We start from the raw sequence: 27111 nt of genomic DNA, 5'->3' as shown, positions 1-27111 counted from the left end.
GTCCATCAGTCCTTAGCCATGGGCTGGCCCAGGAAGGGCGAGACCTCGGCAGGTGGGTCTGCAGCCCAGGCGACCCCGGGGCTTCCAGAGGTGAAGCCCTTGGATCCACCGTCCACAGGCACCATCAGACCCGGGTGTGGCCGCCTCCCTGGAGGAGGCCTGGCTCCGGCCCCCCACCTGGGGGAATGGGGCGGGGGGGTCCCGGCATCCATGCCCTTCCCCATGGGCATGCACTGCCCCGCAGGGCCGAGCCCGCCCTCTCGCGGATCCGGGAGGACCGCCGGCGCATCGTCCTGCCGGCCATCGACAACATCAAGTACGACACATTTGAGGTGCAGCAGTACGCCAGCGCAGCCCACGGCTACAACTGGGGCCTCTGGTGCATGTACATCATCCCGCCCCAGGACTGGCTGGACCGTGGTGACGAGGCAGCACCCATCAGGTGAGCCGACCCCCGGGGCCCCTGGGGCAGGGCCTGCCCTGGAAGGAGCCAGGACAGTGTGAGGTGGCTGTGGGGCAGGGCTGCCGCAGGGGGCTTGGGGGCTGGAGAGACGGGGGTGCTCTCCTGCAGAAAGCCAGGGCCTGGCGCCACGTGGGGAAGTAAATGTGGTGGGATGCAGCGTCTGCCCAGATGTGCAGAGGGACATGGTGATGTGGTGGGGAAACTTGGGAGTGGCTCCAGTTTGTGACCTGAGAGATGACGAGGTAGGGCGGGGGCGGGGGAGAGGGAGGGAGAGGGAGGGAGACAGACAGACAGAGCTAACACCCAAAGAGAAAGAGCCAGTAAAAGAGACTGAGAAAAGGAACACAGACATGGAGAGAGCAGAACAGGGGACTCACCAAGGAAAGTGAGAGGGAACAAGAAAGAGAGATGAACAGAGGAAGACAGAGTCAGGGTAGGCGGCAGCGAGACCAAGGGACAAAACTGGGAAGGCGTCATGGAGTAGAGAGGACGAGAGATGCAGAGATGGAGAGAGGGAGGGAAAGGAGACAGAGACCTAGAGAGAACGAGGGAGAGACAGACACGCAGACAGACAGAGGCAGAGACAGCACCACAAGAGTCAAAAACACAAGCCGGGGAGCAGAGCAGAGACCTGGAGACCACAGATGTGTGTGGGCTACAGAGACCCCAGGCGTTTCAGCAGACCCCAGAGATTGTCCTGCAAAGCATTTATTTTATTTTGAATCGGTTCCCAAACGTGAAAATGGAGAGATTTTCACATGTTAAAAATACACAACCCAGGGACTTCCCTTGTGGTGCAGTGGTTAAGACTCCATGCTCCCAATGCAGGGGGCCCAAGTTCGATCCCTGGTCTGGGAACTAGATCTCACATGCATGCCACAACTAAGAGTTTGCATGCCACAACTAAGGAGCCTGCCTGCTGCAACTAAGACCCGGCACAACCAAATAAATAAAATATTAAAAAACAGTACAAAACCCAGGGCTTCCCTGGTGGCACAGTGGTTGGGAATCCACCTGCCAATGCAGGGGACACGGGTTCAAGCCCTGGTCCGGGAAGATCCCACATGCTGCAGAGCAACGAAGCCCGTGCGCCACAACTACTGAAGCCCGTACGCCTAGAGCCCGTGCTCCGCAACAAGAGAAGCCACCGCAATGAGAAGCCCACGCACCACAACGAAGAGTAGCCCCGGCTTGCTGCAACTAGAGAAGAAAGCCCGTGTGCAGCAGTGAAGACCCAATGCAACCACAAATAAATAAAAAAAATAAAAAAAAAACCACAGCCCAGCATCTTTATAAAAATGGGAAGGTGCATATTCTCACAAGGCAGCAGTCCCTGGGGCTGAGAAGCAGTCCCCTGTCTAAACAGCGTGGTGGTCTCCAGTTCCCGAAATCCCCACCCCTCCCCGTTGTCTCCCTGGCGCTCTGCCTTCCTACCTGTGCTGTCATTCCTTGTACCTGGCCTGCTTTGTTTGTTTCCGTCACCGACTGAGCTTCTGTAGTTTGCAGCCCTTCCTTCCACTTCCCTAGTCTGCTGAGCCCCTGGGAAATCTATGTTTCTAAATCTAGTGGGGCCACCGCTTTCTCCTGGGGGCCCAGCAGGATGGAGGCATTGTTTTCCTGGAGTGAACGTGCACCTGCAGGATCTGTTGACCCCTTAGAGCCTTGGCCAGGTCGCCCCCTGTAGAGGTTTGGATTTTAGGGCCTCGGGCTGGGACCCCTCCTGCCTCATCTGTACAAACTGATGTGTCCCTGCTGAAACAAGCCACTCTGTCCGCAAGTGACCAAGACCATCCCTCATTGCGCCTCTGAAAGCTCTCTCTTCCCCTAGGAGTGTCTTACGGGGGCTTCCGGGCACCTACCCTCCATTAGCAAAGAGCCGTCCAGCGATAAATTAAGTCTCAGAGCAGCCTGGATGCCCCGAGCTATAGGAAGGATGCTCTGGCCACACTGTGTGTTGTCTCAAACTTTGTTCCTTATTACTATTACCTGGAGAGCATTTGAAAACCCTGATGCCCAAAACCCAAATAAAAAATGGGCAAAGGCCTTGAACAGATACTGCACACAGGAAGGTAGACAAAGTGCTAACACACTCATAGAAAAATGCCCACCACGGAGTCACACAGTGTCCCAGTGAGGGGCCCTGCACGCCTGCTAGAATGGACAGACAGACCAGTGGCAGCGGAGGCTGGTGACACAGAGCAGTCGGAACTCTCAGCGCGGCCGGGGCGAGAAGGCATCGGCAAGACCACTTTGTAAAACTTGCAGTTTCTCAAAGAGGTAAAAACACTTCCTGTATGACCAGCCACTCTACCCCAGGTATCTTCCCAAAAGAAATGAAAACGCACGTCTACAAAAGACACCTGCGAATGTTTGTGGTGGCAGCTTTATTCACAGTAGTCCCGAATTGGACCCAAATGTCCACCAACAGGTGACTAGATAAACGAAGCATAACCTATCTATGTAACGGGAGACTTCTCAGAACTAAAAGGGAATAAACGGTTATGCCCGTAACGATGCGGGTGAAACTCAAAATGGTGAAACAGAGGCGAGAGAGCCAGATACACAAGAGCGCGTAGTGTGTGATCTGCTGCACAGAGAAGCCCAGAGAACGCAGTCCCCTGGCGGAGGGCCGAGGAGCCCTGGATGGGCGCATTCTCCGTCTGGACTGGGACAGGGTTACCCGGCGTTCCCTCCGTCAGACCACTCAGACCACACGCTTTCAAGGGATGTGTCCTGTTGCGTGTAAATTTAACTTTGTTGAGTTGATTTTTAAAATGAATTTCAAAACATATGAAAAAGCAATAATTCCAGTGCCCAAGCTGCTTACCATGCCAGTTAAATTAGCATCTCTGAGCTGGGACCAGGAGGATTCCAGCAACAGAGAAGGGCACCAGCTAACGTGAACTGAAGCGGCTCTGGGGAGGAGTCAGCAGGAAAGCCAGACGTCTCCCCGACACTGCGGACGGGTGTCCCTCCACCCCAGTCGGTCCCCGGAACAGAGGAGGCAATGGCTGAACTTGGGCCGCAAACCCCTGCCCCCACCTTTCCTGGAAGCAGATGGGAGAAGGGGTCCTCCAGTGACCCACTGACCTTCACAGAGGGGAAGGTCTGGGGACTCATCGTCCCACAGGGAGTATGTGCAAGGAGAGAGGCGGTCTCCCTAAAAGATGTTGGGGTGTTTATAAGAAGGCTGGGCGCAGCAGACAGCCATGTCCACATCCTGACCCCCAGAGCCCATGAAGGCGACCTCATTGGGGAAAGGATCTTTGCAGATGCAATTAGGATCTTGTGACGGGGAGGTTACCTTGGATCACCAGGCTGGGCCTTGAATGCCGTCATGAGTGTCCTTAGGAGAGACACACACAGAAGAGGAAAGGCCACGCCACTCTGGAGTCAGAGACGGGAGGGATGCATCCAGAAGCCAAGGGACGCCTGGGGCCCCCAGCAGCTGGAAGAGGCAGGAAGGACCCTCCCCTGGAGCCTCCAGAGAGAGCACAGCCCAGTCCTACACACCTTGACCTCGGACTTCTGGCTTCAAGAGCTGTGAGAGGACACATACCTCTTGTCTGAAGTCCGTTTATGGTACTTCTTTTCGCAGCCACGGGAAATGAACACGCTGGGTAACCAAAAATGGCCAGTGTCCAGAACAGGCCCTCTGCAGAGCCCTACGCCAAGACTGGAAGGTCCTAAGCCTTGCTGGGCATCTGCCAGGAGGGTGTCCCCGTGGGGTGGAGCCGGCACGCAGCCACGTTGAGGTGAGACCATGGTGGCAGTTTGGAGCTGATGCTGCACGTGACAATCACAAACATGCCTCAGCTCCACGCGGAGCCACCACCACAGCCAGTCCCCGAACTGCGTCCTCGACGGGCGTGAGTGCAGCCCGCGGGGAAGCAGAGTCCTGACAAGGGCCTCTCAAGGCTGCCTGCGGGGCTGATGGCTTTGACCACGCCCAGCCAAGGCTCCCTGGGAATCAGATGTGGTGTGTCCCTCGGGGAAGAGAGGAAGCCGACCGGAGCCTCCCCAGACCCCGCCTGGCCCTCAACAGGCTCCGTGCCGGGACTCACTGCCCTGCCTGTGATGCTTCAGGACGGCCCCCAGACCCCCGGCCCCTCTTCATGGGGAGAGAAGTCACTCTGAATCTCCCGTCTCAGTGTGCACGGCACCTGGGGAGCCAAGAGTGGCGTAACCGCGTCCTTCAAGTTCTAGAAAAGGCCGCCTCTGAGTTACAGCGTGTTGCCTCGATTGTACCATGTACGTTTTGAAATTGGAACCAAAGCTTACCCTTAAGAGATTTCATATGAAATTGATATCTACTCTCTGAAAAGTAGAAGATTCTGGAAAACCCAGGCCCCCATTCCTGCCTGGTGACGATCCACTGGAGCTGAGCTGCCACTGGTCCCCGGGGAGGGGCAGCGCCACAGTCCCCAGCGCTCCCAGCAGCCTGCTCCACTCGGGCCTCGAGCTGGGGGTTCAGGAGAAACAGGACCACAGGGGCAGCCGCGAGGTCCTTTGCTTCCAAGGTTGTTATCCAGAGGATGGCCCTCCTCTCCCCCTTCTCAGGGAAGGGTCTTCACACAACCTCCCCGTGACAGCAGACCCCGCGGGAAAAGCCCTGGCACCCCAGTGCCTGCAGAAAAGGCTCCTGGCCACCCTCTGATGGAGCCCCTCACCCTGCACACCCCGACCCCCGGACCCCAGGCTGGGAAACTGCATCCCCGGGGACAGTGCGGGCCTGGAAGGGTCTCTCCTGAAAACCGCTCTGGGATTTCTCGTTTCCCTCGGACCTGGGCGCGGAGCCGCTGCCCTTCTCCTGAAGGACGCAGCTCGCACGCCTGCCCTGGAGCCCGGGTGGGAAATTAGCCCGGGAGAGGCTGGCGTGTGAAGATTTCCTTTAGGAAATTTCCCTACCGTTCATTATCCTTGAAGCTCAAAGAAGAAAAAGGAGTGAGAAGAAGGCTTGGATTGCTGGAGGGAAGTATCTCAGCCTTGACAGAAGGAGAAAGACGGCTCCCCCTGCACGTGGAAAGGGGAGTGAGGGGCCCGCAGGCCTGGTGTGGGCCCAGGGGTCCTGCGTGCTGGGGGCGGCTGGCCGCAGGCGCAAACCATGTCACTGAAATGGAGCTATTTCCCGGGTCTGAAGGAGGTCAAAACGGGACCCGTGACCAGTGGCGTGTTTGTCCCCGTCTCCGCGTGGCTCCGAGCTGCTAGCAGGGTGCAGGTGTGGAGCATCTTGGCTGCGTTGTATGGACCCCCGCCTCGGGGAGGGCAGTGCAGTCCCTTGGCTCACGCGGCTCGCGTCTTCCAGGGGACGTGGAGCTCTTGCGAGGGTTTGAACCCCGTCCCCCGAGGGGAGTCCAGATCCGGGCCAGTGTGTCTGGTGGACGCGGAGGGATCGCGGGTGTAAGTTGGCTACCAGTGGGGCCAGAGGAGCCCGGAGGAAAGGCAGACGCTCGGGGGGTGGCAGAGGGGCCCCCTCCCAGCACCCAGTCCCCCCACCAAGCAGGGGAGCGTGGAACGAGGCCCCAAGTAACACACGCACACTCACATGTGCAAAATCACACACAGATGCACACACGTGCATAGAGGTGCACACACAGGTACAAATGCAAGCACACAGACACATGTACACACTCACACACACAAAACCACACATAGACCCGCCCACCCAGACACACACGCACACACACACATACGCGCAAGACCACACATAGACGCGCGTGCACACACACACTCACACATAATTGCTTCTCCGGTCACGGTGGTAGGATAGTGACATTTTCCTGCTGACTTGTCACTTACCCTCTCCTGAGCCGTCACTTCCCATGGTGCTGGGGGTCTTGGTAAGCACCTCGCCTGCTGGGTAAGTAACAGTCCATAAAAGGGATGGCTCGAAATTCATTCGACCGTCTACACTGATGGACTCTAAGTTGATTTCCCTTTGGCCGCTATAACTCACGCTGCAGTGCACAGCTTTGTGCGAATAGCTTTTGGATTAGTCTCCTAGGATAAATGCCAGCTGTGGAATCAGGGGATAAAATAATAACAGCAAACGGTTCCCAGGCTCCAGACACTCCTCTGTGCAGTTTTCATCTGCACCGTAGCCTGTGGAGGAGGCACCGTCCTGCCTCTCACGTTTTGGGCGGGGAAGCCGAGCACAGAGAAGCTGAGCGACTTGCCCAAGGTCACACAGCCGGTGCGCACCGAGCTGGGTCGTTGTTGCATCACTGCACAGGTATTGTTGGCTCTCTATTCATAGCTTTGGATTTTTCCAAGACAGTTGAGCCAACCCACCCCAGTTTCTCCACAAACTCGCCACCAGTGCATGTGACCCCTGCACCCAGTTCGGCAGCGAGTCTGCAAGATTCTGCACACGCCTTCCCTGTGCTTGTGCCGATTGCCTGGCCACGCCCTGCCTGCGAGCACGTGTTCTTCCTCAAGACGCCGAGAGCAGATGACTCTCTTGTCCCTTGTCACTCTCCTGAAGGCTGAAGGACCCATTTGTGACCTTAATTCTATGCGCTCCCATTTATACAGAACTCCAGAATTCCATGGACTCGAGGATGTGTATTGTCTATGCGTGGGTGTCTGAGTGTGTCTCTGTGTGTGCATGTGTTGTATGTGTATCTGTGTGTGTGTTCACTGCAGGTGTGGGTCTGTGTTTATGTGTGCGGGGGGTGCACATGTGTGTTTCTCTGGGTGTTATCTGTGTGCATCTGGGTGTGTACGTGTAGGTCTGTGTGTATGTGTATCTATCTGTGGGTACATTTGTGGGACCATGTACGTGTATTTCATGTGTCTGTATATCTGTACATCTGTTTGTTGGGTGTGTGTCTGGCCTTGTAGGGGGTGTGTTGCGTGTGTGTCTACATGTGTCTGTGTACCCGTCTGATGCATGTGTGTATTTGTGCATGCATGCGTGTGTGTTGTGTGCATCCATGCATCTGTGTGTCTCCGCATGTCTGTTGCCTTTACAAGGCAGGAGCCCGGGTGAGGACCCTTTGCAGAGATGCTGCTTGCTATATCCCGGCATGTGCACATCAGCCCCGATATAAGGATGCCCCCAGGACGACAAGTCTCCCCCTGCCCGGCCGAACCTGAGAACCCCTCGGCCCTGGCTGTTTTCTGTAAACACAGCAAGAATTTCTCATGCAAATAAATTCCGTGCCAGCTGATTCTGCTTCCATTGCCTTTTGAGTTTAAGTTTATTTTGGAACTCTGAGCAGTAATAAAAAAATTATTACTAGCTACATCAGAGTTGGCAGGCATTTGCTAGTTAAATTCACCAGAGATCGCCTGAGATTTTTGTGTCGTTAAGAAAATGAGAGAAATATCTCTCTTGGTTGGTGAACTATAACTTAACCAGTCAAACGCTTGCTATTACACATCACAGATGACATTAAAATTTCGTTGCTGTTAGATTTGTGGCTCAAATGTCATGACTGAACAAATTGGATCTTTTTACAAATAAAAGGATAATCGCCTTTTAGTGCCTCTGTTATTCTTGGACAACTCATGGGCATTTGCTTCTGATGTCCTAGTCACATTTAAAAGAAATGCTTCTTTTAAATTGTGATTGAGAACAATTTATCATGGCGTTTTCATGAGTGACTTCATACCTGTGGGAGCAGCGGGAGAGCACAGCGGGGGGAACGGAGCAGGAAACAGCCTTAGCCTTCAGCCTTGCCAGGACCACAGGGGCCTTCGGGGACAGTGGGGAGCCTTTTTGTTTTTGTTTTTTAATTTATTTGTTCTATTTGTTTATTTTTGGCTGCGTTGGATCTTCTTTGCGGTGCGCGGGCTTCTCACTGCGGTGGCTTCTCTTGTTGCAGAGCACAGGCTGTAGGCACGCGGACTTCAGTAGTTGTGGCTCGCGGGCTCTAGAGCGCAGGCTCGGTAGTTGTGGTGCGCAGGCTTAGTTGCTCCGCAGCATGTGGGATCTTCCCGGAGCAGGGATCGAGCCCTGTTCCCTGCATTGGCAGGCAGATTCTTAACCACTGTGCCACCAGGGAAGCCCCAGCGGGGAGCCTTTATTAGTCCTCTCAGAGCTCAGAAGAAACTAAGCCCTCAGCCTACAAGGGAGGTGTCTTTGTTTTGAGGGAAACATGTCCTTCAAAAGCTTGGAAGGTCCTGCTTTCTTACAAAACAGAGACTGTTTCTACTTCTTGCTAGCAAGATATTTTTCCATTCTCTTTCCTTTCTCTTTTTTATCCCCTCCGACTAACAGGCACTCAGTATATCCTGCATTCATGATGTGAATGTATCATGAATGAATGAATGAGTCAGCAAATGTGCAGTTCTATTCACAGTGACACCGTCCACTTTTCTCTGCCACTCTGTCTCACCCTGTCCTGCTTTGACCACCGCTGCTCCATGAGCCCAGTGGAGGTCTCGACACTGATAGATTGTTAATGCATTTTAGAAAAAACTATAACCGGCACATTGACACATGATTTTACAGATACAATTGCTTGGGACAAGGCAAGATTTACTGACATTTTAAAAATATGTAGCTGTAAATAGAGTTATTACAGGAATAATAGTACAGCTGGCAGTCTTTTGCAGACAGCTGCACAGGTTGTGTACTGTACAACTTCAAGGTGCGTCATTCAGAGAGAGTCTGATATTGAAGGGCTTCCATAGAGTTGAGCAGTGCATAGCCTGTGCAACTGCCCATTACAGCCCTGACTACTGATACACAGATAAAGTAACAAAGGAGGTAGGCAAGTGACTGATGATCAGGGCAACTAAACAACTCATTGGGTAAACAGATTTTTTAAAATTTACACTAAGTTGCCTGAATTGAATACTGGTTTTTGTCATCTCTGAGGGACGCAAAGACAAGTCCTAGGCAGCCCTGCCTGTGTCCCAAGCCCTGGGCACAGTGACCAAGCGGAGACCAGGAGTGCAGGGATGAGGTGTGAGGGCTTGGAAAGAGGATGGTGAGCCCACCCAGGCTGTGGAGATCCGGGGCCACACACCAGCAACCAGCTCATGCACTGCCTGCTTCCCTCCAGAACCCCGGCCATGATCGGCTGCTCCTTCGTGGTGGACCGGGAGTACTTCGGGGACATCGGCCTGCTGGACCCGGGCATGGAGGTGTACGGTGGGGAGAACATCGAGCTGGGCATGAGGGTAAGTGTCACTGCCTGGCCACCGAGGTCTCATGAGGGGACCGTCTGCCAAGCAGACCTGTTGGCCTGGCTGGTCCGTGAGCTGCGTGTTACCAGTAAGGGGGATGTAAGGCCCCAAAACTTAGGTCAATGTAAGAAACCTCAATGGCAACGGGACTGGGAAACATTATGAATATGGTAACAAGAGACTGTGTTTTGGATGTGACTTTATTTCTCAAGCCACGCGTTCTGTTGCATTACACTAAAGTGGGGGCTGTTGGCGGGGGTGGAAATTGTAAAAGCTGGTCCTCGGTTTGGGGAGTTTGCGCGATGGCAACGAGGAGAACCACCCTGTTTCGTGGGCTTGTCTTGGTGGATGTGTGTAAAGCAGGGTGCAGATGGGGGTTGTAAGCATCTGAATTCCCCAAGGCTGCTCCTGGGGGGGCAGCTTGTAGAGAAGGCTCCAGAGAGGACGTTTTCTTCTAGGAATTTTATGATTCCAGGTCTTATGCTCAAAGCTTTAGTCCATTTTGAGTTAATTTTTCTGTATGGTGTAAGATAGTGGTCCAGTTTTACTCTTTTGCATGGAGCTGTCCGGTTTTCCCAGCACCATTTATTGAGGAGACTATCTTTTCCTCGTTGTATATTCTTGGCTCCTTTGTTATAAATTAATTGACAATGTGTGCATGGGTTTATTTCTGGGTTCTGTATTCTGTTCCATTGATCTATGGAATGTTTTTATGCCAATGCCATATGTTTTGATTCTTGTAGCTTTGCAAGGTAGTTTGAAATCAGGGAGTGTGATGCCTCCAGCTTTGTTCTTCTTTCTCAAGATTGCTCTGGGGTCTTTGTGGTTCCATACAAATTATAGGATTGGTTGGTCTATTTCTGAGGAAAAATGTCATTGGCATTTTGATAGGGATGTACTCAATCTGTAGATTGCTTTGGGTAGTACGGTCATTTTAACAACATTTTTCCAATCCATGAGCATGGATACTTTTCCATTTATTTGTGTCTTCTTCAACTTCTTTCATCAATGTCTTGTAGTTTTCAGTGTGCAGGCATTTCACCTCCTTGGTTCAGTGTATTCTTAGGATAAAACCAGGTTGGGTTCGGAGCCCAGTCAAAGGCTAGTATCCTGGGCTCTGTTCATGGCTGAGCAGAATGGTCACAGCATGATTAACGTGACGTGACACAGCCCATCCAGAGAGGGATGGGCAGGGCTTTCAAGGACTGTGGACCTGGGGTGCCAAAGGACCCTGCTTCCAGGAGAGTTCGGGTTTGAGCCCTCAGCACCAGGTCGTGGGTTACAACCAGGTCACCAGGTCACCAATTCCTTGCCCTTCACGCACAAGTGCTCCTTCTGAGGTGCTGTGACCCCGCTCCACACAGAATGCTCAGAGGCCCAGGATGGGGAAGCAACTTAGCCATTGGTACCAGGGGCCGGAGCACAGATCCACACTAGCTCAAGCCTAACTAACCAGCTGGTTAGCTGTCTGCCCAGTGGCGACACCAGAGCCCCCAAATCAAAGAGTTTTTGACACTGGATCTGTTAGCCTTGACAGAGTACCGTCACCCGGGAGGCCTAAAGCCACGGCCCCCTCCTCTTACTGCACTGAGGCTGGAGTCTGAAGTCTCCGGGGCTGCGCCCCCTGGGGGCTCCCAGGGAGGGTGCTTCCTGCCTCTCCCAGCTCCCGGTATTTGCTGTGAACCCTGGTGCTTGTAGATGCGACCCTCCAATCACATGGCCGTCTTCTCCCTGTGTCTTTACGTCCCTTCCCTCTGTGTGTGCTCCCCGTTAAAAGGACACCAGTCACACTGGATTAGGGCCCACCTGAATGACCTTGTTTTAACCTGATTACTCCTTTATTTATTTATTTTTTTAAAGAAACACTGTTTTAAGTTTTCTCTCTCTTTTTTTTAGATTTTTTTTTTTTTTTTTTTGCGGTACGCGGGCCTCTCACTGTTGTGGCCTCTCCCATTGTGGAGCACAGGCTCCGGAGCGCAGGCTCAGCGGCCATGGCTCACGGGCCCAGCCGCTCCGTGGCATGTGGGATCTTCCCAGACCGGGGCATGAACCCGTGTCCCCTGCATCGGCAGGCGGACTCTCAACCACTGCGCCACCAGGGAAGCCCAGACCTATTTTTAATTAATTAATTAATTAATATTTTGGCTGCATTGGGTCTTCATTGCTGCACACGGACTTTCTCTAGTTGCAGTGAGCGGGGGCTACTCTTCATTGTGGTGCGCAGGCTTCTCATTGCGGTGGCTTCTCTTTGTTGTGGAGCACGGGATCTAGGTGCGCGGGCTTCAGCAGTTGTGGCGCACGGGCTTAGTTGCTCTGCGGCATGTGAGCTCTTCCCGGACTAGGGGTCGAACCCGTGTCCCCTGCATTGGCAGGTGGATTCTTAACCACTGCGCCACCAGGGAAGTCCCTGATTATTCTTAATTATCAGCATTGCCAGCACCAAGAGCGTCCCATCCAGGGGCAGAGTAACTTAGGCAGCTGTTGGTGCCCCAGTTGGTGATGCCCTCTCTCCAGGGGAAGCTGACTGAGCTTGGTCATGGGTCCAAACTGTGAAGCAGGGCAGCTCCAACGGCCTGGAAGTGACAGTGGCCCACGGGGCTCTGGCTGTGTGGGAGCGAGGCTGCCAGCAGTTGGGAAGCTAGAGCCGGAGGCCAGGGATGTGACCCCCACGCTGTCACCTCTGACCTCACTGCCGTGGCCTCCGGCCCCTCTTCAGAGAGGCCAAGACTCAGGGTTTGGGGACGGCCAGTGAACTGAGCAAGTCCTGCAGCAGCAGGTGGGCCACGAGCTCCCACCCACCAGCAACCAAGCCTGAGGTTCAGAGCTGTTTCTGGATGTAAAACAAGAGGAAGCCAGCGTGTGCAGTGACTTCCCAATTTTTAGGACATTATATGGGACAAGAATCACAGTTAGCCAGGATGCTGAGTCCTGATGATACCGACCAGGGTTCTTGGCCTTCCCCAATCGATAGAAATTGGCCTGAGGCCAGACAGGAAATTCAGGCAAGGCTTTCCTGGGGCCCCTGCTGCAGCTGGTCGGGGGGGGGGTGTCGGAGAACAAACAACAGCTTCCCTTGCTTGCCTGCTCCCTGAGGGGGGGCTGGTCCCTTACACAGGGTGAGGGTAGGGGTGTGTCCAGGGGTCGAGCTGGAGGCGTGGCTCAGGTGGTCTGCCCAGCGCTTAGGTGGTGCTGAGTGCAGGGGGCCTGCTCGGTGCCCTGCTTGTTTTTGCTCCCGGCTCTTCAGAAGGGGCAGTTGGGTTTTATTTGGTCTTGTTGTATCTTTTGTCCAGAATTTGCAGCAGCTGCACGTGCTTGCATTTATTTTTAGTCCCGTATAGTTTCTTTGTATTCATTGCTGGAGGAGAGGTGTGTCCAGGTACAAGCACTGCAGCAAAGGGGCCCAGGTTCCAGGTCCCAGCCTGTCTCACTGAGGCCCCAGGATGCTGTGACAGCCGCTCCACCACTCAGAGCGCTGAGCAGAGCACGTTCACAGGCAGAGCAGGAGGGGCCAGGAGACCTACCAGAAGGGTGAGGCTGGTCTCTGGGCCTGGTTCTCAGACTCCAGCTGCACCAGAATCCCTTAGAGGCTCCTTAAAATAGATCACTGGGCCCCAACCCAGAGATGTGGATTCAGTATGGCAGGGTGGAGCCCGGGAATCTTTTTTTAAAAATTCATTTATTTATTTATTTTTGGCTGCGATGGATGTTCGTTGCTGTGCGCGGGCTTTCTCTAGTTGCAGCCAGTGGAGGCCCCTCTTCGTTGCGGTGCGCGGGCCTCTCATTGCGGTGGCTTCTCTTGTTGCGGAGCACAGGCTGTAGGTGCACGGGCTTCAGTAGTTGTGGTACGCGGGCTCGGTAGTTGTGGCGCACGGGCTTAGTTGCTCTGCGTCATGTGGGATCTTCCCAGGCCAAGGCTCGAACCTGTGTCCCCTGCACTGGCAGGTGGATTCTTAACCACTGCGCCACCAGGGAAGCCCAGCCAGGAATCTTAATTTCCAACAAATTCCCAAGGGCCACTGACTCTCTTGGTCCAGGGAACCCACTTTGAGAACCAGCCTCCGCCCAGCCGCCACTCTGCTGACCGTAAGCCAGCCAGGCTTGCTCTGCACAGGGCCTGGAGCATTACTGAGCACTCTGTAAATACCCACGGATGGACGGAAGGGCAGCGGCCAGGGGCCAGGCCTCGGGGTCTCCTGTGGCCAAGCTCGGCTGATGTGGGGCTGAACTCTGATTGGTTTGGGGTCCTTGTGGATTTTGTGGGTTTTTTCTGGGGTTTCATTTAAGGTTTTTGTTTGTCTGTAGGGACTTAGGTCACAGAAAAGATTATTTAAGGCTAGTTTTTAAAAATTTATATACAGTTTATTGAAGTTACACCTTTCCAAACCTGTTTGCTTTAAGCTTTTCAGTTAAACCTAGAGACCATATTATTGTAGTTATAAATAAAGTAAGAACACTCAGCTTCCCCTTTTCTTTGATTAATGCTTGATTAACTCAGTTTAACAGATTAGATGCTATTAAACAACGATCAGTTCCATTTCTGCCTTTAGTTAATTAAATTCCCTTGAACTTTTAAAATGACACTTACAAATGTGGCATATTTTCTTTTCTCTTTAAGCACATTGAACGCCTGATATCATTGCAGAAATTCCCCTAAGCGCTTAAAAAACTCTAGAGTGTCTAGTATATTAAACTTACACCACATCTCAACTTCTCTGAAGCACTTCGGTATTGTTTGCAAATGTTTAAAATTCTCTGACAAGGTCCAATTTTAAATCACAAATTGAGAATCAGTCCTCAGTTATACATGTTAAAATGGAATCAGAGGGTTAGCCGGCAGAGCCTTCAGTATGCTGACTTTTCTCAACTGTTTTCGTCATTAAAGACAAATCCTTTCCAATGATTCCTGAACCTGGCAGAAAGTACCAGCTCTCCGTGTTTGATTGATTCCTGCACCTCTACACTGTTTTCTAATCCTTCCCAGTGTTAGAGGATGTCAGCTCGGGAACCACAGTCAGAGTCCCAAGGAAGCTGCTGAGCCCCTGGGGGCTGCCCCTGACCCCTGGCCTGGGTGTGGGTAGCAGGGGGCTCAGTGGACATGCGCCTGGGTGGCAGGACCGCCCTGGGGGGGATGAACCGCCACTGGAGACGTAAGGCGCCCACACAGGGAGGGGCAGGGGAGAAGCGCCCCGACAGACCTCTTGCGCCCTGTCTCCTTCCAAACCAAACCCAGCTGGGAGCCTGAGGGCAGGAAGGGACCTGCCTGGAAGGGCGACCGGGCCTTGCCAACCCAGCCAGGTGGGCCCGGCCAGGGGTTGTGGGCCATGAGGGCGGGGACCCCCAGGGGCTCGCAGTGGCTCAAGTCGGGGGCAGTGCAGGGTCAGGCAGAAGCCAGCCTGGGGGAACCGACCAGGGAGGGAGAAACAGTGGGTGTGGTCGAGGTGAGAAGACGCCAGGTGTCGGGGAGGCCGGACGAGGGCAACAGCCACATCCCGCATGCCGGGGAGAGAGAGAAGTGAGGCTGAACGCCACCACCGGCATCCAGGAAGCAGGCTGTGTACGGGGTAAGGTTAGGGTCGGGGTCCATCTGAGACCCCGATCTGTCCGAAAGAGAACTTGGTATGGGGAGTGGGGGAGGCAGTGCCCTGGGTGTCACCACGTAGGCGCCTGGGAGAGGGCGATGGAGAGACGGGCCAGTCTCCATCCCTGGTGGCACCTGGGTGGGAATATCCTCCTGGAGGATTTTGCAGCATGGGGAACGGGGAAGGAGGTGAGCCTCCACGAAGGAGCGTCTCCTGAAGGAGAGGCAGGAGCCTGTTGCCGTGGTAACTAACTGGGGGCACGAGACACCTCACTGGGAAGAGAGGGCACCCTGCGCAGGGGTCGGGGAGTCAGAGGGGACGGGGCAGGGGGTGACCCGAACGTAACATGAGCAGTGCCCACGCCCACCACGTACAGTGCGCGGCCCGCAATGAGGGGGCGTCCAGAAGTGGGGTAGGTGCCCAGTGCACATAGGGGACAGCCGAGGCCGCATGGGGCTCACGGGGTGCTGACGGGCGCAGGCAGAGGGCAGAGCTGGGGAAAGCCCCCGGTCCCAGCTGGTGAGGCAGGGAAGGGTCCAGGTGTGGAAGCTCCCTTGCACCCAGCTGTAGCTGGGAGCCCTGAGCTCTATGAACGCACAGTGACTGCGGGTTTGGCCATTAGACAGCGACAAAGGGCCAGGTTGATGCTCCCCTGGGAGAGTTCTAGCCGGTGGTCACAGTGACAAGGGATTGGAAGGCAGAAACCCTCCGAGGTGTTGAAGAAGGGGCGTCCAGCAAAAGGAGGCCCGGCAGCAGGCTCCGTCTGGCCCTAGTGCTTTGACCACAGGTGGGTCCCCAACACCCCTGGTCTGGGTCTCCACTTTGTAAAGGGGGCTCTGGGCTCTGAGCTAGGCAGGGTCCCCCTAGCTGTCGGGGAGGGGTCTGGGGTTGGCGTTGCCTGTGGGACATCAGGGGACGTTTGCGGACTGGGGTGATGCAGGTGTAGGTGTAGATATGGATTAGGTGTGGAAATGGGTATGGATGTAGCTACAGAGGCATAGATATAGATATTGCTGTAGATCTGGATAGACAGGCATGTAGAATCCATACAGATGATATAGATATGCATATACAGAATCACACATACTTATGTACATTAAGTGTACAGATGTGCGTATATATTTTTTTGAACTTTTATTTTTTTCAGTTATAGATATATATACATTCTTTTTTCTATTCTTTTCCATTGTGGTTTATCCCAGGATATTGAATATAGTTCCCTGTGCTACACAGTAGGACATGTTGTTTATCCATTCTATATATAATAGGTTACATCTACTAGACCCAAACTCCCACTCCATCCCTCCCCCACCCCTTTCCCCCTTGGCAACCACAAGTCCATTCTCTTTCATAGATGGGTTCATTTGTGTCATGTTTTAGACTCCACATGTAATTGATATCATACGGTATTTGTCTTTGTCTGACTTACTTCACTTAGTATGCTAATCTCTAGTTGCATCCATGTTACTGCAAATGGCATTATTCTATTCTTTTTTATGGCTGAGTTGTATTCCACTGTATGTATGCACCACATCTTCTTTATCCATTCATCTGTCGATGGACATTTAGGTTGTTTCCGTGTCTTGGCTATTGTGAATAATGCTGCTATGAACATGGGGGTGCATGTATCTTTTTGCATTATAGTTTGGTCTGGAAATATGCCCAGGAGTGGAACTGCTGGATCATATGGCAACTCTATTTTTATAAACTTTTATTGTTGACTGGATTTAAGGTAGCTTGCCAGGAAACAGAAAAATCCCAGCAAGATAAAGTAAATTATAAATAGCAAGAAAGAAGAAAGAAAAAAATCAGACAGAGACATGAAAGGGAGGTGGGACCTCCACGGGCAAGCCCGGAGGCCGGGATCAGAGCCCCAGGACCTCGCCTCTGGCGTCGGGTAAAGGCAGGCCCACCTTCCAGGGGCAGCAGACTGTCCTTGCCGAGGCCTGGGGGTGGGGAAGGCCGGCGGGACGCCTCAGTGATGCCTGCCCTGTGCTTTGCAGGCTGCCCTCTACTGTTAACAGCCAGTGGCAGGAAGCCCATGGGCCCGAGGGCAGCAGCTCCACTGTCTGTGCCCCGGGCCGGGGGCTCCGGCTCAGTCCCTGAGTTTAGGGCAGGGTCTCCTTACAAGCCCAGCAGCCCGTGGGCCACAGCAGAGCGCAGAGGAGCGAGGCAGCGGGCCCGGGCCGTGGTGGGGTCAGAGTGGGCAGGTGTGCCCCGCCCCCGTTTAGAGCAGGGACGAGATTCATTTCAAGCCACCTCTCCTAAATGTCGTTCTCGGTGGAACAGTTGTTTAACGTCATACAGCAATGTGGCCCCGTGGCCGTCCCTGACCCACGGCACTGGAGCAGTTCCACACACCACCGCTGGGGGGCGGGGTGGGCCACGCTGTCCTCCATGTTCCCGGCCTCGGGGCTGTGCCCTCAGGGTCCCCTGCAGGCTGCACGTCCAGGTCCTGGAGAGGCTCTGGCGGGGCCGGGCTGGGCATCCCTCCCCCATGCCTGGGGCTCCAGCTCCTGCCCTGACAGTCCCTAGGTTCTTCCGGCAGCTTCCAGGGCGAGGCCTGGGCGCTGTGCACCCCGTGCCCCTCACAGCCCGGCTGTTGCCTGTCGCTGGCTGCCTGAGCCCCGCCCTCCCCACCGCCCGACCTACCGGTGACCAGTCCTGTGTTGCATCCCCTGTTTGAAACGACCGGATTAGTTTCTGTTCTGATCGGGGGTGCCTCGCAGCCCTGGGCAGTGTCCTCCCAGAAAAGCCACCTGTCCCTGGAGGAGGGGGGCCTGGGTAGAAGGCCTCCATCTCACAGGACACGAAGAGGGACAGGGAGTGAATGGAACGCGGGCCCAAAGCCCAGGAAGGAGGCTGGACGGCGAATCCACCGTGAGGGTGAATGCGATGGTAGATGGGATTGTTTCTTGAATTTCTCTTTCTGATCTTTCGTCGTTAGTGTATAGGAATGCAACAGATTTCTGTGTATTAATTTTGCAACCTGCAACTTTACCAAATTCATTGATGAGCTCTGGTAGCATCTTTAGGATTCTCTACGTATAGTATCATGTCACCTACAAACAGTGACAGTTTAACTTCTTCTTTTCCAAGCTGGATTCCTTTTTTTTTCTTTTTCTTCTCTGATTGCCGTGGTTAGGACTTCCAAAACTATGTTGAATAAAAGTGGCAAGAGTGGACATCCTTGTCTTGTTCCTAATCTTAGAGGAAATGCTTTTTGCTTTTCACTGTTGAGTATGATGTTGGCTGTGGGTTTGTCGTATATGGACTTTATTATGTTGAGGTAGTTTCCCTCTATGCCCACTTTCTGGAGAGTTTTTATCATTAATGGGTGTTGCAATTTGTCAAAAGCTTTTTCTGCATCTATTGAGATGATCATATGGTTTTTCTCCTTCAGTTTGTTAATATGGTGTATCACGTTGATTGATTTGCGAATATTGAAGAATGCTTGCATCCCTGGGATAAACCCCACTTGATCATGGTGTATGATCCTTTTAATGTGTTGTTGGATTCGAATTGCTAGTATTTTGTTGAGGACTTTTGCGTCTATGTTCATCAGTGATATTGGCCTGTAGTTTTCTTTTTTGTGGTATCTTTGTCTGGTTTTGGTATCAGGGTGATATCAGGTGGCCTCGTAGAATGAGTTTGGGAGTTTTCCTTCCTCTGCAATTTTTTGGAACAGCTTCAGAAGAATAGCTGTTAGCTCTTTGAGTGTTTAATAGAATTCACCTGTGAAGCCATCTGGTCCTGGACTTTTGTTTGTTGGTACTTTTTGTTTTATAAGTTATATTGACTCTTTTTAAAAATTTTATTTATTAAATTCATTTATTTTTGGCTGCGTTGGGTCTTCGTTGCTGTGCGCAGTCTTTCTCTAGTTGCGGCGAGCGGGGGCTACTCTTTGTTGCGGTGCCTGGGCTTCTCATTGCTCTCTTGTTGCAGAGCACGGGCTCTAGGCGCATGGGCTTCAGTAGCTGCAGCATGCGGGCTCAGTAGTTGTGGTTCGTGGGCTCTAGAGCACAGGCTCAGTAGTTGTGGCGCACAACTTAGGGCTTAGTCGCTCCGTGGCATGTGGGATCTTCCCAGACCAGGGATCAAACCCGTGTCCCCTGCATTGGAAGGCGGATTCCTAACTACTGCACCACCAGGGAAGTCCCAAAAGTGTGGTTTTGAGACAGGCTGGGACCTGGGACCCTTTACTGGAGTGCTTGCAGCTGGACAACAGAATACGAAGAAAGTATAAGGGACTAAAAATAACTGCACGCATGCTCAGTTGGGGCAAATTTTGAACAATAAGGTACAAAAAGGCCACAAACCAGCTGCCATTTGTGAGGGGCAGGGAGCAAAACCGGGTCCTGCCCACGATCCCTGCACATGGCATCACTGAGTGGGTGGGCAGACCGCCTAGGGCACCCCTCCGGTCTGAGCCCTGGACCCACCCCTACCCGCTCCCCATTTAAGGGACCAGCCCACCTTCCCCGGGAGCTGGCAAGCCCACCTCTTACTAGTTCTCACTCCCTGGTGCTTCTGCACAGCCCTGATAAAGCCTCGCCTGAATTCCTCACCTGGCCTCTTATCAACGTCTACTGATTAAAAAACCCAGGTCGGCGTCAATCCCACCTGGAATTCAGCTCATCTCCGGCCTGCACCCTTCTCCCTTCTCATCCACTCTACGTAAAAGCTAAGAGAGGGCTATTTCAACCTCATTAGGGCTTCCCCACCCTGAGAATTAATCCCAAACTCCCTCCCATGGTGTGCAGGACCCTCTCACCATCCTGCTGACCATGTGTCCCGGTGCCCACCCTCTCGCCCACCAGCACCAGCCCCTGACCTTCGGCCTCCCTTGTCCAAACCAAGCTCCATCCCCCTCAGCCCAGGAGCCCCGCCCAGCCTGGCTGCTTCCTGACCCTTGGTCTTGGCCCTGCCCAGCCACAGCCCACCAAAGCCTGGCTGTGTCTCCTCCCACGACGCGGCTCTATCCATCACTGTCTCACCGGTTTGCTTATTTTTTACTACCTGTCGCCTCCCTCCGTCACCAGTTGGGATGTGAGTGAGTCCTTGTGCCCAGGGCTGGGTCTCCTTCACTGCTGCATGCGACTGCCTGTCGACGTTTAGGTTTACTTACAGAAGAGATAGACGGATCATTTGGGAAAGAGGGGGCCTCTGTGCTGTGCTAAGTGCTGGGTCGGTGGGGGGGGTATCAAAGGGAAGCAAGCTGTTCATTTGCTGAACAGTGTCTTGTTGATGAATACGAGTGTCCGGGTGCCGACCACCATCCTAGATGCTGGGGATTCAGCAGGGTACACACGTCCCCTCATCCCCAGGGTAGCAATGTCTGGGATGGGGGAGGTTGTCATTTTAAAAGGGATAATCAGGGAAGGGAATACAGAGATGTTACATCTGAGCAGACATGAAGGAGAGGAAGCAAGCTGTGTGGCTATGGGGAAGTGTTTCCGGCGAGGGAACAGCAAGTGCAAAGGCCCTGTGGCAGGAGCCTAGCCCTCCTGGCAGAGCCCACGAGCGGCCCTGGCCCGCGTGCTCCTCCCCCGCCTTCCTGGAACCCCTGCTCCTGCCCAGATGGCCCTTGAAGCCACCGCTGAATCTGATCCGTCGTTAACACAGATGGCCACGCAGCCCTTCTGATAGATTCAGTCCAATTAGAGGAGTAATTCTGTGGTCTCAGGGCTAATTTACATTTCTGTGATTGTCGAAATGCCAACTGCTCATCCAGTAATGAGGAAAGTCCTCGAGCCAATTAGGGGGAAATGAATCCGTCGCGTCCGTTAGGTTTAATAAAGGTCAAGACAGAATCAAGAGGCACGCGCCTGGTTAGGCAAAGTTCTGCCACACAGAGATTGGAAATCGTTCGCTTCTCTATTTTAAAACGTTCCGACTCGCTGCCTTCCCAGGGTGTTACAGGCAAACCTCTCAGCATGGAGGGCAATTACTGGGCCTTCAACTCCCGACCCTCTGAGGGGCTGTCTTAGCGCTAGACACCTTGGGGCCGGGTGGTAGGTTTTCCCTATTCCCCAGGAGTGGATCGTCACAGGCTCCTGTCCTGCCAGAGCAGGGAAGTGACCTCGTTACTCGTGGAGGAATCCACGCTGCTCCACGGGCCACACCAGAGGGGCTGTGGGTGTCCCCCAGGCTGGTCCTGGACCTTTCTTGGTGGCAGTGGGGAGTAGACTGTGAAGTCCCATCTGGTTCTGCTTCAGGAAGGGCTTGTTCTAGTCACAAGTGGCTCTGTCTGCCTGATAAGGTGAGGACGCGCGTCCTCTCCCCAGTAGCCCACAAGGGGACCCCTCACCTGCCCAGCCAGCCTCCGCTCCCCCAAACAGATGACCCAGGCCTCCAGACAGTGGAAGCAGATGCAACGCGGGGGAGGGAAAGTCTCATCCCCTTGAGTGTTCTGTGGAAAAGCCCCTGTGGCTACATGGGGTCATCAGATATCCCCTTGAGACTTGCCTTTGGAGGTGGCCCTGCCCGTCAGCCACCTGGGCCACCTCCTTTCTGAGCCTCAGTTCCCACTTCTGTCCCCAAGGGGCGTATAGGACACAACTCCTGGGGCCGGCTGGGGATTAAATGAAACGTGGCCAGCATGTGACAGCACTCATTGTTTGTGCAGGGATTTCTGGAATACTATTTTTCTTCCCTTTATAAGAGTGACTTTTATTAGAAAAACACAAGGTCAGCTAACAGGAACAAAATTAAGTCACCCAGGATTCTGTCTCTGTCGTCGCCAGGGTGGACATCCTCTCAGAGGTGCCTTGCACGTGTCTAAAATTCTCTCCATGTGCACATAATGTGCGCCACATTTTTGCTTCTGTTTTATATATGTGTACATTTCTTGAAAGCCATGACCCCAACAGTTACTCGATGGTGGGTCTCTGTCTATAATGGGGCAGCCCCTCCACACGGCACAGCCCTGAAGTCGTGTTCTCATGTCTGGATCTTCCTTCATGTCTCACATTTCCTCAGGATGAGCTTCTAGAAATGGAATTGCTAGATCAGCTGAAACACATAATTTTATGGCTTTTGATACAAGTTGCCAAATGCCCCACCCTGCCCCCCACAAAAGTCTGTGTGTGGTGTGTGTCTGTGTATGTGGTGTGTGTGTGTGTCATGTGTATGTGGTATGCGGTGTGTGTGCTGTGTGTTATGTGTGTCTGTGTGTCTACATGTCTGTGTGTGGTGTGTGTGTGTCTGATTACGTGGTATGTGTCTGTGTATGTGGTGTGTGTGTGTGTGTGTGTGGTGTGTGTGTGTTTTCTCAAATGGTACATGAGGAGGCAGTTTCCCAGGCATATAACACATGTGATCTGATTAAATATAATCTTCCTTTTTTCATACATGACAGACACACAGGGAATGTCTTGTTGTTTAACTTGCTTTTCTTCAATTACTAATGAGGTTAATTTTTTTTTTTTTGCGGTACGCGGGCCTCTCACTGCTGTGGCCTCTCCCGTTGCGGAGCACAGGCTCCGGACGCGCAGGCTCAGCGGCCATGGCTCACGGGCCCAGCCGCTCCGCGGCACGTGGGATCTTCCCGGACCGGGGCACGAACCCGCGTCCCCTGCATCGGCAGGCGGACTCTCAACCACTGCACCACCAGGGAAGCCCGAGGTTAATATTTTTGTACATTTGTTGACCATATATTTTTCTTTCTTTGCTAATTTTTTTCTCATGACGTCCCTCATTTTCTAGTAGATTTTAAGAGCACTTCATACATTAGGGATATTAACTCTTTACTGTGTGACACGAGTGCTTTCCTTGTTCTTAATTTTATGATGTTGACTTTTTATAGAGAGAAATTTTTAATGTAAGTACCTACTTTTTTATTAAATGGCTTGTGTATTTGCTGTCCTTCTTAGAAAGGCCTATTTGAAAGACTATTTGACCACATTTCCTTCTGACACTTTTATAGTTCCTTTTTTACATTAAAATCTTTAATCCACTTGGAATACGTTATTTATATAAGTAAGGTTGTGATATTTCTTTATACTGTTTTAAATGATGGACTATCTCTTTTCACACCATCCGCTAAGCATTCCATCCTTTCCCACTGATGAGAAAGGCGACCTTTATCATATTCTAAGTGCTTCTAGATACGCTTGTGTCTATTTTGAACTTTCTACTTTTAGCCATTATCTCCTGCTTTATAAAATATGCTAATGCCTAGCAATTGAATGCTTCCTCATTGTCATTTTAGAATCTTCCTGGCTGCTCTCTTGCTTTTCCTCTTTTGTATGAATAGTCCTGGGCCCTGAATCCCTCGTGTTCTATGACCCTTTGCCTTGTATTCTTCTTGAGTCCTGGCGTACGTCGTCCACCTGAGGCTTCTGTTTTACGCATCCAGAAAGTGCTCGGGCTCTTAGTATGTGGCCTCACCTGATCTGGAAATCCTGTTGGATGCCTGGTGAGGCTGTGCCATCGACCCTCCAGGTCTCTTCAGATCTCATCCACTTTACCACATCTTCCTCATCCTGCCATGTGTTCTGGGTAATGTCCTCAGCTCCATATTCCAGTGAACAAATTCTACCTTCAGCCAGGTCCAGATGACTATTTAAGCCACATACTTAGCTTTGCCTCTCAACTTTAATGAATGCATCTTATATTTATGAGATCTTCCGGTGGTATTTTTCATATCTGCTTGTTCTTTTTTATAACTACCTGTTGTGATTCGTAACCTCCTGTTCTGTATTGATGAGTGCTTTTCCCTCACTCCTCATCTCTTTGAAAGGTGTTAATTGTCTGCTTAAGACCTTCTCAGTCACTTCCTCTCTCTTTCCTTGGGTTTAAATCCACCCATCTTTGGATCTGTTGGCGGCTCTCCTGGAATCGGGCTTCCTTGTGTGTGTATCTTCACAGCACACTCACTCCTTCCTGGCAGGAAGTTTCAGGTTATCTTGTCCCCAGATCCGTGGCTCAGAATTTAGTGGCTTAGGGTTTTTTTTTCCTTTTTTTCTTTTTATTGAACCATAGTTGATTAGCGATAGTTTTCACCCTGAGATCTCCAGTTTCATTTCTCATGCAGAGAACCAGACTGATTCCAGGTGCTGTGTACATGTCTGCTTCCTCTCTTGGTAGATTATTTCTGGCTGAACCCCAGGGATCAGTCAGAGCTGGTTTCGCCTTCTACTCGTAATCAGGGCGCCTAGTCTCAGCCCCAGGCTTCACACAAGGATCCTGGCTACACATTCAGCCCCCGCCCCTTGTAAGGGTTAGGTGCATTTGCCTTAGAGCTTCAGCCTCACTTACATCAGTGCATTTCTGCTCTCTCTGAGCTAAGCGGAATTTCATCTTGTTTTCTAGTATATATTTTTAACTTGTAAAATCATTTTGTCTATCATTTCTATATGTTTGGGGCAGATAGGGGAGATTTTCACATCCATGATATTAGCTAGATGTCTTCTTTGTCATTTCATCCAGCTGCAGTGGGCTTGGTTCCATGGGAATCATGACCTAAAAAGTATAGCCTCACTTCTGTTTGAGGACAGAAAACTCAATAAGATGTGGTCCCACCCTCAAGTAGTGTTCAAGGGACAGAGCTTCTGAAGTAGACGATTATGCCAAGTGCTCAAAGTACTAATGAGAAGGTTGGGGGGAGGGATGAGAAGCCTCAGCATTTAGCACAGCTGTTCTCAAATTGCAGCAAACATCAGAACCCCCCCCCCCCAAGGCTTTATTAAAACATTCCCAGAGTTTCGGATTCAGCAGGAATGCAGCCGGAGTGCAGCCTGAGAATCTGCATTTCTAAGGAGTGTTGGGGGATGCTGATGCTTCTGGTCCAAGGACCACACTTTTTTTTTTTTTTTTTTTGGCCGCCTTCCCCAACCAGGGATTGAACCTGGACCCCTGGAAGTGAGAGCACCAAGTCCTAACCACTGGACCGCCAGGGAGTTCCCCAAGGACCACACTTTGCGCACCACTTGTTTACAAGGAAGGAAACTGGTTTTTTCTTTTCTTTTTTTTGAGAAGTTCAAAGCATTCAGTGAAACAAGTGGGAGGAATCTGGAATGAAAGCTCAGCTTGAAAGTTTCTGGCATAAGAACAGAACACTGAAACAGCAGTTTTCGTAGCATATGTGTGTGTATATATATATAACCTCAGATAGTGCGGGAAGAGATGTGTTCTTGTCAAAAATTTATGAATCGAGCCCAACTGAGCCCTGGGAGATGGGACTTGCTTTCCAAAGCTAAATCCAGTCAAATTCTGTCCCTGGAGATGAATCATTCCCGCAGAGCGAGGAGTCTGTGTGACAAGAGGGAGGCATCAGCCTTGGCTGCCCTGTAGGAATTATTTCCTGAAGTTGGGCCTGGGCTGGGGGCGGGGCAATTGAGCAGATTGTAAATCTTTTTTAAAAATTAGGTTCCGATGTGAAGTCTCTAAACATGAGGCACATTGTTTTCTTCAGGGTGAATATAAAGCCCTGTTTTTTTGTTAAAGGTGGAAACTCTGTACGGCCAAAAGGAAGTTGGTACCTCTTGGGTATGTGCCAGGTGTGAGGCAGGATGCCTGGGTTCCTGTCAGCCTCAGCCTAGACCACTGGTGCATCCGACCTTTTTCCTTGAGGCCTGGGCTAGGAACACTGAGCTTGCTTCGCCTCTCAATTTGATTTCCTGATCTTAATACAGCTTTGCACATTGCCTAGAGTCATGTTGATTGTATGCACTAATGCGGATGAATGGGTGGGTGGATGGATGGAAGGATGGATGGATAGATGAGTGGATGGGTAGATTGGTGGTTGGTGGATAGGTGGTGGATGGATGGATGGGCGGATGGATGGATAGATGAGTGGATGGGTAGATTGGTGGTTGGTGGATAGGTGGTAGATGGATGGATGGGCGGATGGATGGATAGATGAGTGGATGGATAGATGGTGGTTGGTGGATAGGTGGTGGATGGATGGATGGACAAGTAGATGGGTGGATGAATGGGTTTATCAGTGAGTGAATGGGTGGGTGGATGGACAATTTGATCAGTTTTAGATCCATGGATTATTACAAAGGTAAAGAAGAGAGAGGCCAACCTGAGTAGACGTTGGCCATAGCTTGACAGGCAAAGTCCCATCCTCAGTATTTTCAAGGTGAAAACCAGCTTCTATCATGTTCAGTGGATCCCAGCACCCAGAAGGAAACGTGTGTGTTCATCACATGTAAACCTAGGAGTTAAGAACTAAATTATCCCCAAGTTGTCCTCACCGTTTACAAACGCAGGCTAGCCCAAGGACGACAAGCCCAGAGACTCAAGAAGATGTTCCTCATAATACACAGCCTGGACAAAGCCAGCTTTAAACTCAGAACAGCACTCAGCAAAGACGTCAGCTTCAGCCCCTGTGGCTCTCTTGGGCCCTGCCAATGAGTCCCCTACTCATTGGTCCAAAGAGAAAACACACTCCCCACAGACTGTGGAGCCCCTTCCCAGAGAGGTGATGAGGGTACATGGATCTCAGGAGGAAGATGCCCAGTGAATGCCAGGGACACATCGACGGGAAGCCAGAATTGGGTGCTGCAGGCCTGGGGACCCACCGACATCTGCCATGAGCCTCCTGCCATAGAAAATGCCTTTCAGTGCTGCAGGGTGGCACAGCGAGGAGATGCCAGGCTGGGCTCCCACACCCCACCTCCAGCTTCCCCACTCTGCCTGTTACACTGCTTGTTCGGAACCAAGGAATTGACTCACGCGGATGAACCCACATGGGAGAAGCCTCGGAAACGCCAGCCCCTCCCCAGCTCTGGCACAGACGCCCCTTAGAAGGGATGAATGGAGGTGGGCCGTTCTGGACCTCTCATTTGCTTCTCCAACCTTTGCTCAGCACGCGCTCCTTCTCTTCCACGGGGTCTCCCACGCAGGCGGATTGCCCCCCTCCATTTTGCTTCTCTCCCCTCCCCTCCCCCCCCCCCTGCCCCCCCCTCCCCCCTCCCCTCC

At 52.3% G+C, this 27111-nt stretch overlaps 1 protein-coding gene across 1 annotated transcript in view; it reads left to right on the top strand.

Moving 5' to 3' along the window:
• The window catches only part of GALNT9 (polypeptide N-acetylgalactosaminyltransferase 9), a 91504-nt gene that overhangs the window by 45663 nt on the left and 18730 nt on the right, over positions 1 to 27111 (top strand). The window contains exons 5-6 of the mRNA XM_029226959.1: positions 245 to 442; positions 9478 to 9595. Of these exons, the coding sequence (XP_029082792.1) occupies positions 245 to 442; positions 9478 to 9595 (316 nt within the window). The remainder of the gene's footprint in view (positions 1 to 244; positions 443 to 9477; positions 9596 to 27111) is intronic.

Source organism: Monodon monoceros, unplaced genomic scaffold, assembly GCF_005190385.1.
Source record: "Monodon monoceros isolate NGI ecotype Baffin Bay Population unplaced genomic scaffold, NGI_Narwhal_1 Super_Scaffold_1, whole genome shotgun sequence".
NCBI classification, from domain to species: Eukaryota; Metazoa; Chordata; class Mammalia; order Artiodactyla; family Monodontidae; genus Monodon; species Monodon monoceros.
Note: the sequence above shows the minus strand (reverse complement) of the source record. Positions and strands in the feature narration are given on the sequence as shown.